The sequence below is a fragment of the Phlebotomus papatasi genome, chromosome 2, assembly GCF_024763615.1.
Source record: "Phlebotomus papatasi isolate M1 chromosome 2, Ppap_2.1, whole genome shotgun sequence".
NCBI lineage: Eukaryota > Metazoa > Arthropoda > Insecta > Diptera > Psychodidae > Phlebotomus > Phlebotomus papatasi.
The window spans coordinates 45707750-45723619 of NC_077223.1; the positions used below are offsets into that span (position 1 = coordinate 45707750).

General features: G+C 34.8%; 3 protein-coding genes across 5 annotated transcripts in view; 1 reads left to right on the forward strand and 2 right to left on the reverse strand.

Moving 5' to 3' along the window:
* The window catches only part of LOC129801280 (E3 ubiquitin-protein ligase TRIM37-like), a 34649-nt gene extending 29903 nt beyond the window's left edge, over positions 1 to 4746 (reverse strand). For 2 of the 3 annotated variants that reach the window (XM_055846170.1, XM_055846172.1), the window contains exon 1: positions 4464 to 4727. In XM_055846170.1, coding sequence (XP_055702145.1) covers positions 4464 to 4541 — 78 coding nt within the window. In that variant the 5' untranslated portion in view covers positions 4542 to 4727. Of the gene's footprint in view, positions 1 to 4463 lie in introns of all 3 variants that reach the window. The other variant, XM_055846171.1, reaches the window with a different exon arrangement.
* Positions 4747 to 4785: 39 nt separating this feature from the next.
* On the forward strand, positions 4786 to 6448 carry LOC129801288 (dehydrogenase/reductase SDR family protein 7-like). The gene is made up of 3 exons (XM_055846181.1): positions 4786 to 5051; positions 5129 to 5272; positions 5404 to 6448. The coding sequence occupies exons 1-3, from the start codon at positions 4908 to 4910 to the stop codon at positions 6079 to 6081; spliced, it is 966 nt and encodes a 321-aa protein (XP_055702156.1). The 5' UTR covers positions 4786 to 4907; the 3' UTR covers positions 6082 to 6448.
* Positions 6449 to 13851: 7403 nt separating this feature from the next.
* On the reverse strand, positions 13852 to 15190 carry LOC129801289 (probable GDP-L-fucose synthase). Its single transcript, XM_055846182.1, has 4 exons — positions 14892 to 15190; positions 14715 to 14829; positions 14448 to 14650; positions 13852 to 14389 (listed from the first exon to the last, which is right to left on the reverse strand). Exons 1-4 carry the CDS (start codon positions 15017 to 15019, stop codon positions 13870 to 13872), a joined length of 966 nt encoding a protein of 321 aa, XP_055702157.1. The 5' UTR covers positions 15020 to 15190; the 3' UTR covers positions 13852 to 13869.
* Positions 15191 to 15870: the final 680 nt, after the last annotated feature.

A 15870-nucleotide genomic window follows, 5' to 3' on the forward strand; every position in this document is an offset into this window, starting at 1 on the left:
GCTCAACGATGAGTCAATTGTAATTTTTCTACCCTTCTATTGATTCAACTATCATTATATTTCATAAAAAAAACTTCCCTTTTCCCAAGGAACCATGACAAAGCAACAAAAAAGTAAGCAAAATTCTATATGGGGAGGAAAGCTCTTGTATTGTAAGTTGCAATTTCCAAAAGTTTAAGGTGAAACATTTCCAGGATGATTTTGCTATTTTCCTCAAAATGAGATTGATCCTTCAATTCTAAGACAAAATAAACTTTAATTGATATGTAATAAAAACAATCAACTTATAAGATTGATGACTTCGTCACATTCGATCCCTCAGTTTTATATACGTAAAAAACATACAATAGATTTAAAGTTTGTTAGATAGTATAGTTTTATTTTTAAAACAATACGAAATATAAAAAAAAGAAGAGAATTAAAGAAACATTAAAAAAAGAAAAAAAAAACTAATCATCGCAGTTTATTTAATGATACCGAAAAGAATATGCGTATGCACGGGATTAAATTTCTAGACAAAATTCGACAGATGAAAAATAAAGAGAATTCTTTATTTAAATTATTAAATAAAAATTATACGATAAAATTTGTAACTTCAAACAACGTAGAATTACAGATGAATCAATTTGGAAATTCGAATTTTGATAATCTGTTATAAATCAGTAATAATGCAATTCTCGAAAATTTGACTCTGACAAATTGGTTTCGAAATTGAGTTGCAATAAATATTTCTGAGGGCATAATACGTAGAGTCTCTCAAATCTGAATCTCTCAAATTCCAACGACGTTTGGGTTTAAAATGCCAATTGTGGGGTTATGTTAAAAATTCGTATTCCGGATGAGTGAAAATCATACTTTTGTGCTTCTTTCTGAATGTTTACATACATTATGATCGTATAAAATGAAAAGGAAGTATGTTACCAATAAGACTTGTGAGAAAGTACAGGAATTTAATTCAAAGTACAATTTAATCTGAGATAAATTTCGTTAGTTTTGAAAAAATCGTTCGAATTTGGGAGGTGAGAAATGTCAAAAATACCAACCGAGCGCTCGAATTTAGGAGACTCTACTGTAATAGATAGATAGATTGTATAGGAAGCATGGTACGATCTGTGGACTGCAGACACCTAGGCTCTATTTGAGCCCCTTATGTCTACCCAACAAACCTTACTCCAACACAATAATAATAAGTAATAATAATTGTGAAACAATGTTCCATAGAAGAACAAAGCCTTCTCAAGTTTTCCGGAGAGTGTTTGCAGCTTTTTATGATATTTGTTTTTTTTATAAAATTACCTTTATAAATAATAAATTTAAAATCGAATGAAAATTTAGATTATTAAAGAAAAAATTGTGCATTTCTATGAGACGCTTAGACAAAAAAACGCTCTTTTAATAGGTAAATGCATACAAATTGAGTTTTTTTTTGCTCGGTTTCTCGTATCGGACACTAACTTTCTCGTAGCTCCTTCCCCTTCCGGAACTTTTTCGAAGGTTTTTATTTTATTGGCATTGTGCTAGTTTGAAAAAGGAAAAAAAATGGAATTCTGAGAAGAAATATAAGTATTGTCCGATATTGAAAGCCGTCCGTAGCTCTACAATGTGAACTAAATAAGTTTATATAGAAAAATAACATAAATCTTTTATTAAAATTAAAATTGAGTTTTACCATTGTCTTTTAAATCCAAAGACAATGGTTTTATGGAAAAAATTGTCAATTTTGTACAATCCAAAAAAAAAAAAAAAAAGAATTCAGAGATGAAATTCTCGAACGTATCTATATTTCTTTTGTCGATTGCTTGGTTATTAGAAAATTTAGCCAAAGAAAAACCCAATTACATCTCGTACAACAATCCATTTTGTATAAATCCAAGATACTTTCGCTTCTTTTAAGCAATGAGACAAAATTATCCGTATAAAATATTCTAACAGTATCCAGTCAAAAACTTATCTGGTTTCGTTGGGAATTTGAACTCAAGTCGTCTACCAGGTAAAATTTATCCATATGGCTTAAATGCTCTAATTTCTTAAGAGGAAGAATTTTAGAAAAAAAATTAGTTTAAGATTGTTAATTAAGGGTAATTATTGATCTAAAATTTCTATAAAAATCACTGTAAGTGCTTGATTTGAAATACTAGACCTTCAGGAATTGAGCTAAACATCTAGTCTAAAATCTGTATAACGGTATTAATAAAAGGCATTGTGTAAATGAGCAGTAAAAAGTTAAAATTGAGCAGTAACAAAAAGTGAAACAGTGATATTATCGTTCAAATTTTGGCAAACGGAAAATAAAGGGCTTTAGGGTAGAGTCAGTACTTTTTCGCCAGTAAGCACTTTTTCGCCACCTACAAATAAAATCACTTTTTCAGGGAATTATGAGCTCATGGAACTACGAAATGACTATTACTTCGTAACCTCTAGTCCAACGGATCAGAAAACCATAACTGGTGGTCCACCGACTAGATTATTTGCAAGTTAATTGAAGAAATTGTCGACAAGGTGAACAGTCACCAAAAAAATATGGAGTTCTTAATAAACTTGTCAACGCTCAGACAAATTGTCTTGCAATATTTTATGTTTTTGCAGTGCAGTATTTCATATTTTTTCACTGAAAGTCACTTTGTTATTAACTAAGCTTCGCTCTAATATCACTATTTAATAATGTTTTCCAAAAAAATAAAGAAATACGAATGTGGTGAAATAGGGCTTACTTTTTCGGTTGTGTAAGTACTTTTCGCCACTCATTTTTCCAAGCATTTTTACAAGTGGCGCACCTCGCGGAATTTAGTTGAAACAGACGTAATTGTCAATTGATTTTTGTCGCAAACAAAAAATGTGCAAAAAAGCATTCGAAATACTCTAATAATTGTCTAATATCGGCGGTAAATAAGAAAAGTACTGTGCCGTGTACTTTTAAGGGTTTTCCAAAGCTGCTGTTTCTTAAAAATCACTTGAAAACAAGTGGCGAAAAAGTACTTACACAGTGGCGAAAAAGTGTTTACAAGGTGGCGAAAAGTACTGAAACATGCATTGTTGCAGGAAATGTATTTTTTCAACTAGATGCCCAAAAATTCCCGGAAAGTCTCCTGGTTCATTAGAGAGACAATGCTTCAAAGCACTTGTACAGAAAATTTCTTTTTATTTCGACAAAAATTGTAAGAATTACAAGGGTACAAAACCTTAAGGTGGCGAAAAGGGCTTACTCTACCCTACTTTCTATCTGCAACAATTTTAAATGTTAAATATGTAAATTAGACCCATTTCTGTAAAGATTTAAGTTTTTTACTGACCATAATTAGATATTTTACTGCTCATTTTTAATATTTTACTGACCATTAAGAATTTTTTACTGCTCGTTTGTTTTTTGCCTTCATAAAATAGAATGTATACTTAACATAATACAGGGGGTCTCGTCTCGATATTAAGCATACTACCGAAATGAAAAAAACGCAATTTCGCAATAAGGACATTGGAATTTTTACATTGATTTTCATACGAGCAAGGGAACTTTCGATTAAGTTACGAAAACTTAGAAATATAAAGCAAAATAGATATAAGTTAAAAATATAATGAGAAAAAACTACAATTTTTTTTAGCTTTGAATGCTTCAATTAATTGTTAGAATATTCAAACAAGATTATGTTTAGTTTTTTTTTTCTAATAAAAGCTACTTTTCAAAAACTTCAAAAATTATTTTACAAATTATCTCACAGTAGGCAATTTGTATTGTTGCTGATCCTGAGAATCCTGTAATCCTCTGGCCAGAAGTTGAAGGGCCTTATTTGTATTTGACAAATTTGTGCTAAAGTGGCTCAAGCAGATTAAGTTTTAAGCTTTTTAGGTATATTTTATTTTATTTTTAATTATTTATCTTTAATTAAATAGAAATATGAGCATTTAATTATAAACTTTTTACTATTTTTTTTTAAATTTATTTTAGAAAAAAAAATTATAAAATATGAGGCACCGAGAATAATTTTTTTGGTTAATAATGAACTTAATTTCAAATTTAGCTAAATTTAATTTAGCTAATTTTTCTTATTAATCTTTGTGGATCATTGTACAAACAAAGGAGTCACTGAACTCGAACAAAACCCAGCAAACATGAAATGACATACCCCTTTTTTGTGCAGAAAAATGCATAATTTCGTGACAACAAAACTTTCAGAGGGATATTGATTAGGAAGGGATCTAAAGAGAAGTTCTTAAAAGACTCCAAAGAATAATAGAAACATTATAAAATTAATGAAATCGAAAAAAAAAACAAAAGACAGAAAAACAAAGGAATGCATTGGCAAGGACAAAGGTACTTTGCCCTTCAATTGGCTTGCATTTTTCCTCTATCTCGGAGAATTTTTGCAAGCCAATTGAAGTAAAATAGAAGATCTAGCTATCTAAAGGTAAGAAATTGCATGGAAATTGAATGCTGGAAGCGACAGAGAGTGATTTATTGGCAAACAAACCTCGGGTACTGAGTTGGATTCCTCATTGTTATCACTGCGTCTTAGAGCCGGTATGAGAGCTTTTCCCCGCTTTGCCATTGAGCCACCTTTAGTGCAATCACTTAAATCGTAACTCGACACAGTGCACAAATGATTGATCTTGAATTGAACCACCACCAAATGAGCAAATCCACTCGCTTTCGCGGATTAAAATAAAATAAATGTGGACACTGTGATCCGCGAAAAAACTCTTATTTTCTAAATCTACCGCAATGTCGCTGCGAGCACATTGAAGAAAATTGTTTGCATGCGCAATGCGCCTCTGGTGTTCGGAGTTCGAATTTCACACGAAGTGTCTGCTCTCTGTCTATGGATATTTCTGCATTTCGCGGCAAGTGTTTTGACATCCTCCTTTGGCTTTTTTTCTTGATTTTGTGATTAAAAAAAAACAGGGAAATATTGAGAATGCGTGAGGGAATTGTGAGTGAGAAAGGATCTTTTAGCATGTTGAAGCTTCTGGGTTGGATGTGCTTGCCAATTCCGTACTTCATTTACCAGATAATGCTGAGGATGCGGGAACAGAAAGAACGACAATTTCTCCAGGGCAAGGTATCGTAAATCGGCATCTGTTTGTCGTTGATAAGCTCCGTGATTTGTAAGCAATCAATTGTTATCTTAATCTTTAGGTTGTCCTTATCACTGGTGCAAGTTCAGGGCTGGGAGAGAGCCTTGCACATGTCTTCTACATGGCCGGATGCAAAGTCGTCCTCTCAGCTCGTCGCAAGGATGAGCTAGAACGCGTCCGGAAGGATCTTCTGGAATGTTATTCTGTAAGTACATTCTTCAATTTATATATTTTAATGGCACAGAGCAATACACTTGGCGATACATCGGTCTAAAAGTTGATTGTCATGCTATAAATCGCTATTCCCTCTCGCGCGCTTTTCTCCGGCCCCTCCAGACCACACCAACCCATCCACCTGTTGTGGTTCCGCTCGATTTGACGGACGTGAATAGTCTGCCGGAGAAAGTAGCTGGAATCCTCAATATCTTCGGTCGAATTGATATTCTAGTCAATAATGGAGGAATTAGTGTGCGTTCCGATGTTCTCTCCACTTCCGTTGATGTGGACATCAAGGTGATGCTGGTCAACTATTTTGGTGCTGTAGCCCTCACAAAAGCCATCCTTCCCCATATGATCAAGCGTCAGGAAGGTCGCATTGTCTTTGTGTCCAGTGTCCAGGGTAAGTTTGCCATTCCCCAGAGATCAGCATATGCAGCCAGCAAGCATGCCCTGCAAGCATTTGGTGATTCCCTGAGAGCCGAAGTGGATGAGCACAATATTCGAGTGACTGTGATTAGTCCAGGATACATCAATACAGCTCTCTCTCTCAATGCCCTCACCGGAACTGGGGCAGCTTATGGAAAAGTCGATTCCACCACAAGTACCGGAGCAAATCCTGATGAAATGGCTACGGATATTCTCAAATGCATCCTGAGGGATTCAAAGGATGTCATTCTGGCTCCCATAACGCCCAAAATTGCCCATTTCCTGAGATATTTCTGTCCTCCTCTGTATTTCTGGATAATGGCTCGCAGGGCAGTTAAATTGGCGGCTGAAAAGGAGAAGGAGTCCTGAGAGGAGGATCAGCAAATCCTTCATTTCTTTCACAGGTACTCCTACTGGCCAAAAACCTTACCACATTCTCCTATTCAGTAGAATTTCTCAAAACTTCTCTATTCAAAAATTTCTCCAAAAGATTTTGGAAATCAAATGAAATAAAAAATAATAAAAACGGGAACCTAGGGGACATTATTCGGGCATCTAATCTAAATCTAAAACATATTTAAAATAATCCCAAAATTGATAATTAGAAGGTTTTTGAGGATTCATCATGGTTGTAGTCAATATTTTAAGCTGAAAGCTCAATGTGATCATTATAAAAGTAAAATGGTAAAAGTCAAATTGTTTAAATTAAAAATTAAAATATCTAATTGCTTTTCAAGTTGTTCTTTATGTTTGTTTTCCCAAATAGAAAGATCTGTCTAGTCCAGAACTTTTTGAAACATCACAAATTTGTAGGATTAACTCTAGGAAGAATAAGATCAATTTTCAAGATTTTGAACACCACAAAAAAATCTAATGACTCCGGCACATCTTTTAGATCAGGAAAATTTCATGCAGTCGAAATTCGAATTCCTTTCTGTCTCACACGCTTTGCATATGTCTGTCTCATTCTTTCACACTTCTTATTCTTTTAAACATCACTCCAAATTCAATAGAGCTCAATCAAATTTGGAGTACAGTAGACTCTCTCTCAATCGTGAATATGGGGCAAAATGTCATCCGGTTTAGCGGTAGAATTTAGCGTCAAAGCCTCTGTAAATTCCACAAAAAGTGCTCAATTATAAAGAATCACGATAAAATAGGAAGAACTACAGCGAATTTGAGCAAATTAGCTTCATAATTAAGCGTGAAAACTGTCAACAAAATTTGACGCCCGATTGAAAAAGAGCCGATTGAGTGAGAGTCTACTGTACGAAAGAATGCAATAAACATATGCAAAGTGTGTGAGAAAGAAAGGAATTCGAATTTTGATTCCATGAAATTTTCTCAATCTAAAAGGTGTGCCGGAGCCATAAAAAAAAAAGATAATAATAAATCAGTGATCTTGCATAGTCAGTGAAATGTTTCTTTGTACAAAAATTCAAATTCTTGTCAAGTCGAAATACGTCCCGAAATGCTAAAACTCATGGGTATAGCGGGTGTCAATTGGCTCACGCGTGTCTTTAAGGTGGCTTGGCAAAGTGGGAGAGCACCGAAGGACTGGCAAGTTGGGGTCATTATACCCATATTCAAGAAGGGAAACAAGAAAGATTGCTCCAATTATAGGGGAATTTCCCTTCTGAGTTTGCCTGGCAAAGTGTATGCCAAAGTCCTTGAGAGAAGATGCCGAGAAATAGTCGAACCCAGACTGGGTGAGGAACAATGCGGGTTCAGACCTGGTAGAAGCACCACGGATCAGCTTTTTACCCTGAGGATGATTGTCGAAAAGGCTTGGGAGTATGCAATTCCACTCTATGCTTGTTTCATAGATTTGGAAAAAGCATATGACCGAGTACCGAGAGAACAACTTTGGGATGTACTGCACGAGTACGGACTGGATGAGGAATTGGTGGGAGCTATCCAGTCATTGTACAGAGACTGTAGTAGCTGTGTTCGTGTAAACGGATCCAAGTCGGAAGGTTTTCAGGTGAGTGTTGGACTGCGCCAGGGGTGTGTTCTATCACCATTGTTGTTCATAATATATATGGACAAGATTATGGAACGCAGTCGGGGGCAGAATGCGATTCGTATTGGGGATTTCAGGGTGAGCCATCTCCTCTATGCAGATGATTTGGTTCTTTTTGGATCTTCCAAAGAAAAGCTTCAGCGCACACTTGACCGATTTGTAAATGTTTGTGCCGAAACAGGTATGAATGTGAACGACGAAAAGTCGGAGGTAATGGTGATTTCCCGAGAATCTGTGGGATGCACTCTACATGTTAGTGGAGCCTCATTGACACAGGTGAAGAAGTTCAAGTATCTCGGGGTGTTATTCACGAGTGATGGTAGGATGGAGGCAGAACTCTCGTCGCGAATCGGTCAGGCTTCTGCAGTTATGAGGGAGCTTGGCAGAAGCGTGTTGAGGAAGGCCGAGCTTAGTCGATCGGCTAAATTATCGGTTTTCAAAGCTGTGTTCATTCCTATTCTCACCTATGGTCATGAGATTTGGGTAATGACCGAAAGGGTAAGATCGCGAGTACAAGCTGCCGAGATGAGGTACCTTCGAGCGGTTAAGGGAATCACTCGTAGAGATCGAGTGAGGAATGTGGCCGTTCGTGAGGAACTAAGAGTCGAGGAGCTGCTTCTTCGGATTGAGAGATCACAACTTCGATGGTATGGACATGTTCAACGCATGAATGAAGAAAGATTCCCCAGAAAAGCTATGCAAGCCATTGTGAGGAGACCTCGGCCTCGAGGCAGACCTAGGACAAGGTGGCTGAATCAAATTCAGGATCTTGCATGGGAACGCCTTGGGATCGAACTCGAACGTCTTCCTGAAGTGGCGGAGGACCGACAGGCGTGGGCTGTTAACCTTGGTGTCATGGGCCCGCGACCCCAATAGGGATAAGCGGTTGAAAATGAATGAAATGAATGAATGAATGTAATCTATTTTTTCCAGGATTATTAAAATAATTTAAAAAGTAAGATGAAATTCTTTTTTTTTGTTTTTTTATCCCTCTGGCAGAGCTTTTATAAATTTATTTTTGATTTCAAGAAATTTTCCTGAAATCAAAATTCGAATCTCTTTCATTGGCTCCGGCACAGCTTTTAGATCAGGAAAATTTCATGAAGACGAAATTGGAATTTCTTTCTTTCTCACATGCTTTGAATATGTCTATCTCATTTTACTGTACTCTTCTTCTTCTTTTAAACATCACTCCAAATTCAATTTAGCTCAATCGAATTTGCTGTGCGAAAGAATGAGATAGTCATGGAATACACATGAGAAAGAAAGGGATTCGAATTTCGATTTCATGAAATTTTCCTGATCTAAAAGGTGTGCCGGAGTCATTAAAATTGGATTAAACTTGAACGATATGTTTGAAAAAATAAAAATAGTGCTAAAGATGAGTTAGACATAAGGGACATAAGTAAAATGTTTGAGAAAGAATGGAAGGGATGTAAATTTTGATTTCAAGAAATTTTCCTGCTCTAAAAGCTGTTGCGGACCCGTAAGAAACATTTTTGTAATAAATATATTATCCTTTCAGACAGAGAAAGAAAATTTGATTAAAAATCGCAGGAGTCAGTTTATTGGAAAATTGTCTTTTTCCAGATTTTGGTGTGTGGTCTGTCTGGTTTTTCTCATTCCTCATAAGTTTCTTGATCACACAATAATTATTAAATTAAAGTGTTAAAGTTAGAGAAAATTAGATTCTTCACAAGTACGCCATAACAGGTAATTAATATATTCATTTTATCGTTAATTTTTTTTCTACATTTTCATTACAAGACAAAATAGGTGTGATTAGAAGGAATCACACCTAACAATATCTGAATAAATTTTTAAACGTACCTTGCAGTGAGAGCTTTATTAATAATTTTTTATGATATTTTTTATAAAATTACTCTTGTAATTCCAATTTAACGAGCAATGCAAATTATTATTTTTAATTGAGATTCTTTGCAATCTCAGCGTTTGTGGTCTAATGTGAAATCCACCTAGTCAGATCGTTTACATAGGGGAACTTGGGACAGAATGTGATAAGCTAAAGTTTCAAAATTTCATATTGTTCAAAATTATGTAAAAAAGAGAACTAAGCTGCAAGTTTTATTTACAGGAAGGTTTTGATTGCTTGAATTTTTCATTTTGATTTTTAAAATAACTTTATTTAAGGAAATATCATTTTGTATCAACTTATTTTCCAAAATCTATGCATGGATATAAAAATAGTTTAATTTAGAAACTGCTCCACTAAATGGGATTTTTTGACTAAACATTATCAATATGAGTGGATTTTTGATTAATCTGAGGCAAAAAGAATGAAAGGGACAGATAATCCTAACCGGCTAATGTGGTGAGATTCTTAAAGTGAGCTAATTCGGAATTCATGCAAATTCGATTTAGAGCTGAAGTTGGGAGACGCGATTCGATTATATTGAATCAAATGCGTGAAATTATACAAGTTTTGTATTTAAACTAAAATATCAAAGATATTTGGATGGATTAACAGAAAAATGATATATGGGTGAAATGTAGACCAGAATGTTCTCTATAATTTTGCCGTAGAACATGATCTCATCGATTAATCAGAAGCCGAGATAATCGAGGTTGTTTGTTTCTGAACTCGTTTTTTCGACCAGAGCGCCCCAAGTGTTCATTTGATGAACTTCAACTATATCAAAGAATTGTTGTATTTTGTGATACTTTCCATTCAAAACCCTATTTTAAGTGTCTTGGTCGAGTAGAAACAGTCAAATTGGCATCTGAGTAATTTCAAAGCGTTATTATGGGAAAAATCAATTTTTTCACACTTAAACGGCAAAATCGGACATATCGCATTATCTGATCGAAAAATAATGTATGGACTTCTTGGCTTAAGTCGAGAGGCGGATTAGTCAGAAACTGATGTAAATGGAATCTGATCATTATTTTGTTTATAATTACGTTAAGCCGTCTCTCGGCTTAAGCCATAAGTGTGTCTAGGTCTAGGGCATAAGGAACCAAAATATAACTCAAATCGAAGGATTTATAGGATAAGGTGGGGAAATTTGGAATCATGTCTATTTTGGAATTTTACCCTACTGCTTACTCTGTGGGGTTCGAGCAGGGAAATAATGCATAGGGGAAACTGGGGCACCATCAAACATGGAGTAGCACCAAACACTGCAATTTTTTAATAGGATATTCGATTTCAGAGGAAAAGACACTTATAGAAATTTTTAGGCATTATAGGGATGCTTGTGCACTGAAGAAATGGTCGAGATAGTAAAAATAGTTTAGAAATAAAAATAGGTGTGATTATGAAGGAATCACACCTAATTAGTGTTTGATGCTACCCCGTGTTTGGTGGTGCCCCAGTTTCCCCTACTCAACTCATTTTGAGGCTAACATAAAAGTCACATAAAAATTAAATTAATCGATTGTATATATACACTCAGTCCCGGCATTATACACATTTTCGGGACCGAAAAAACGCGTAAATTGGCATTATGCATCGAGGAAATTTGGGTATCCGCAGGGGCTTTCTTTTGAATAAATCGGCCGTAGAATGAATTTCGCGCGGAGTAAAAGTAACCAGAGCAGAAACATTAAGCTTTTTAAAAGAAATTCATCAACGAACAGTAGGGGAGACTGGGGTAAAAAGTCACAAATAGAAAATTTTAAAATTCAATATCTTCCAAGATAAATAAGAGAGTGGCTTAAATTTTTTTCCATAGATAGCCCCCATAGGTCTTCTTCAATGTCGTAAGTTTGTTAGAATTTGAACAAGGAATTTAGAAAAAAAAATATCGAAATTTTTAGCGCTATTTTTGAAATATTTTCCGTGCAGAAGATATCAATTATTAGCTATTTATTTTAAATTTGATGCACTGGTGAATATTTCCCAAATTATCTGGATATTCTTTGAATACGAATCCGCTATCTATTTTAGAATTTTACAAAGATTCTGTTCTCCAGAAAACCTTTTATTAAAAACGACCACTTGGGGTAAAAAGTAACAAAAACCGAAACAATTTGTGATGTTCCACAGTGAAAAGAAACGTCAATCCTATGTGTCGTCGCTTGTTGTTTGCATTGGTCAAACGATTTGCAGTCTTTTGTGTTTTTTTTTGTAAAATAGCTTAAAATGCGGTTTTCTTGCTCAGATAGAGAAAACGGTGTTTTACAAAGGTGTAAAAGAATAAATTTCATTTGAAAATATGTAATCTAGGTATTTTATTTAAATTTACGGAATCCCGTAATAAAGCGAATCAAACTCTGATAGTATCTTATGCCTGATACTATTTGCCCCAGCATTTTTGAGAATAGTCACAAAATTACCTTTTAGAAAACAGCTCGATAAATGTATTTCCTTACAAAATAGAGGAAAATTACTTTAACAAAGTTGTAGAGCGCTAAATTTCCTATAAAACTGCCCTAATTAGAAATTTCTGAAGCGCTCGAGTAGCTTGTAAAAAAATAAAATAGGGGAAATGCTCATAATTTTGTCCAGTTTCTTATTTTGGACACTTTGAGGATAACATTGGACACTAAAAATAAATTGATTAAAATGATGGATTTTTATTCCAATATTTGATGAATAATGAATTCTATCTAAATATTTGTTCTTTTTGGAAGATTTTAACACTAAATACGTTAAAATTTGAATATGATTTGAGTTGAAATTGCTTTGTTGAAAATTCAGTGTGAGCAATTGCTTACGAGAAATATGACAGAACTTCGTGGCTTACTTCAGTCTTATTTAGTTTTGGTGAAGTACTAACAAAGTTTGTTCGCTGTTTTTGAGTGATATTATTGAATATTCATTGAATATTGTGTTGATTCACGTTACTGATGATTTGTACATTTGACCTGAAGTGAGATTTGCCTTGTGAATTATATTTTTCGTGTGAAAAATGGGAAATTTTTTAAGACATTCACCAGTGAAGTGATGATTCTTATTTTGGACAGGTGTTTTTCTCACGAAATTTCGTGAAGTTTTAGCTTTTGTTATGACTAGGTTGGACAAATGCCTGGAGAAACAAAGGAGCATCATCTCTACGAAAGAGATATAGCGAGAAATGCCTTGAAAGGCTCCCGGAAAGGTCAGGGAATGAGCGAATCCGCACGTACTTGGAGCACCGAAGTTAACTCACTTTAATGAATGATATGGAAAGTTTCCGGGCTTCTTTTCACATTCTACGGTTCCCTTACATGAACAGGAAGAGGACTTGGTAAGATTGGTTCATCAAATGAAGAACAATGGGCATCCTATTGAGGCGGATTAGCTGTCCAAATTTACAGCCAAGTTGGACAAATTAATAAACAAGTTGTCCAAAATAAGAGCCAAGGTCACCTCTACTTATCAATTCATTTTTAAACGTATTAAAACTAATTTTAATAAAAATAAGACGATAAATAGCTTGCTAAGTTTCTAAACAACCCTTCTGAAAAGAGAGTAACAAGAAATGTCAATTAGTATAGAAAATATCGCACTTCAAACTTAGAACTTCGATGCTTATAAGCAGACTGTCCAAAATTATAAGCACTTCCCCTATCCGTTTTGTGACTTTTTGCCCCAGTCTCCCCTACTTTTTGGAGAGAGTTCTTCAATAAATTTTTAGAATATTTAAAATTTTCACCTTAAGAAAAGAAATTAAAGTTTTATTCTGAAAAAGAAGCACAGTGTTTTCAAATTTCCCGCGTCATAATCATGCGTGGCTAATTTGCCCCGGTTAACCCTATGCATTTTTCTGCATGCATAAACCTATTTTGTGTGGCTTTATTCGGTCCCAAAAAATGCATTAATCGCGGGACCCCAGGTAAAATTGATAAAAGACGAAACTACACACCTGTCTGCCCAACCCTCCCCTATACTCAATGAATATTGCAACAATTAAATTGACGGTTTTAAATGGATTTAGAATGATACATTTAAAAAATCTAGTATCCATTTAAGTGATCTTTTTAATATAAAAACCATGGGCTTTTGGGAATGTATTTTTCGGTGTTAACAGAAGCAACAAAAATCCTCAAAAAAAGTTTCATAATTTTTTCAAACAATTTTATTCTGCCCAATTTTTGCTTCTCTTAATTGAAGCTTTTTATATAACATGATGGTGTGGTATAGTTTTCTTCGTTTTCTCAGTGGGTGGTAATTAAATGTTACGTGGATTTTACTTCCTGGCCTTCTCGTAATTAGCCTTGTACCATGTCACTGTATCTTTGATGGCTTCACTGAAGGGGGTGAACTTGAAGTCTGGCACAAGGCTTCTCAGTTTCTTATTGGAAGCTGTTTTCTTGAACTGTCCATCTGCTTTGCTCGTATCAAATTCAATTTTTCCCTGGAATTCAAAGGCTTTCGTAATAGATTCTGCCACTTGGCTGATTGACACTTCATCCTCTTCGTCCACTGACAAGATCAATGGTTTGACACTGTCGTAGTGATCGAGAGTCCAAAGGAAGAGACGTGCTAGATCCAAAGAGTAAATGAATTGTCTCAGAGGCTTTCCTGTTCCAAACACCGTGAAGATTTTCTCGGTTTCTGGAATATCAGGATTTCGAATTGTCTCGTACAGACGATGAATCATGCCTGGAATTACGTGACTTACACCAGGTTTAAAATTATCATGTGGTCCAAAGACATTGCAAGGAATTACGGAAGTAAATATATGACCATACTGCTCATAGTAGGCTCTGAAAGAAGAGAATGTTGCTAAAAAAAAAAATCTAGATTTTATTCAATTATCCTTACCTATTGGTGATATCTATGAATCTCTTGGCATAACTATAACCGTAGTTAGAGTCATGAGGGGGACCATTGTGTACCATAGTTTCGTCAATTGGATAGGTAGTTTTGTCCGGGAAGATGCAAGTTGAGAGACAAGAGACAACTTTCTTCACATTGAACTCGTGGCAAAGTGCAAGAACATTGTCGTTTATCTGCATATTTTTGCGCTGTTGAAAGACAATAAAGCTGATAAATAGACAGCTTAGCTAATAAAGAGATCCTTCAACTCACCAGGAAATCCAAATTGTTGCTCATATTGTGGAATAAGCCCCCAACCATTGCCGCAAGGTGAATGACATGTGTTGGCCTGAATTTCTCAAACAATTTTCTAGTTTCTTCAAGATTCCTGCAAATATACTGTGGATTGAGTATCAAATACACTTCCCGGGTTATTTACAATTGTTTTACGTTAAATCGCAACATTTTGAGCTGAGAAACAGGAAGTTATCGTCCTTGCAAGCACTTGTTGTAACAACAGTTTCAATGGCTTTTCCCACAAGACCTGTGCCTCCAGTTACAAGAATATTTCTCGTCATTTCTGCTTCAAATATTTCTCAACAGTTCTAATTTCTTTATCACTGATAGTTAGAGCACGTCATCAACGAAAAAGTGTAGAAAATATGCTGTGTTTGCGGTTGCGAAAATGAGGAAATTCCTATTTGGAAATGACACGACTGTTGTTTACTTTTGTAGTTCAGCTTTTTGTCACTTGGTGTCTTCATCAGCATATTTTCGACCATTTTTAGACGAGTTTTTTAGCGCCAAAAATACAGTGATTTTATTATATTTTCTTATTTGTTAAAGTTGCTTTGGAAATTATTAACAATGAAAATATCATATATTTTAGAACTTAAAAAAAATCGACAAAAACTGATAAACCAGAGGTGGAATGTTAAATTGATTTAAAATTCATCTATCTATCTATATATATATTTATCAATCTGCTATTACAGCACCAAATTAAATTTATTTATATACAATTCCAAATTGACTACCACCATGACTCCCACCGCAAGTTCCCAATGATGAAAAAAGAGAAAAAATGAGAAAAATGTAATTCCGATACGAATTTTCTTTGACAGTTCTGGAATTAAAAGCCAGTAGGGGAGACCGGGGTAGATTAGCCAGAGGTAAAATTACACTCAACTCTTCCTTATCCAGCACTTCGATATCCGGGTGACAGCTGCCAAACACTGGCGGTTGATATATTCAAAATTATTTTCACTAAACATGAAGTTTGTCCAGAGTGAATTAAAGTATTATTAACATTGTATCGAAGTTTTTAATACATAATTGTGATAAAAAATGAAACATAAGCACACCATGAAGAAAATTCTCTTTTTCTTTGTCAGACAGAAAATAAATTCACACTGCACAAAATAGAAAA

Bases quoted from the DNA above. Each gene is read 5' to 3' on its own strand.
- LOC129801288 (XM_055846181.1), top strand. From the start codon at position 4,908: ATGCGTGAGGGAATTGTGAGTGAGAAAGGATCTTTTAGCATGTTGAAG. The intron at 5,052-5,128 runs GTATCGTAAATC...CTTAATCTTTAG, and splicing joins GACAATTTCTCCAGGGCAAG to GTTGTCCTTATCACTGGTGC. The intron at 5,273-5,403 runs GTAAGTACATTC...CGGCCCCTCCAG, and splicing joins ATCTTCTGGAATGTTATTCT to ACCACACCAACCCATCCACC.
- LOC129801289 (XM_055846182.1), bottom strand. From the start codon at position 15,019: ATGACGAGAAATATTCTTGTAACTGGAGGCACAGGTCTTGTGGGAAAA. The intron at 14,651-14,714 runs GTGAGTTGAAGG...GTCTTTCAACAG, and splicing joins GCAACAATTTGGATTTCCTG to CGCAAAAATATGCAGATAAA. The intron at 14,390-14,447 runs GTAAGGATAATT...CTCTTCTTTCAG, and splicing joins TTCATAGATATCACCAATAG to AGCCTACTATGAGCAGTATG.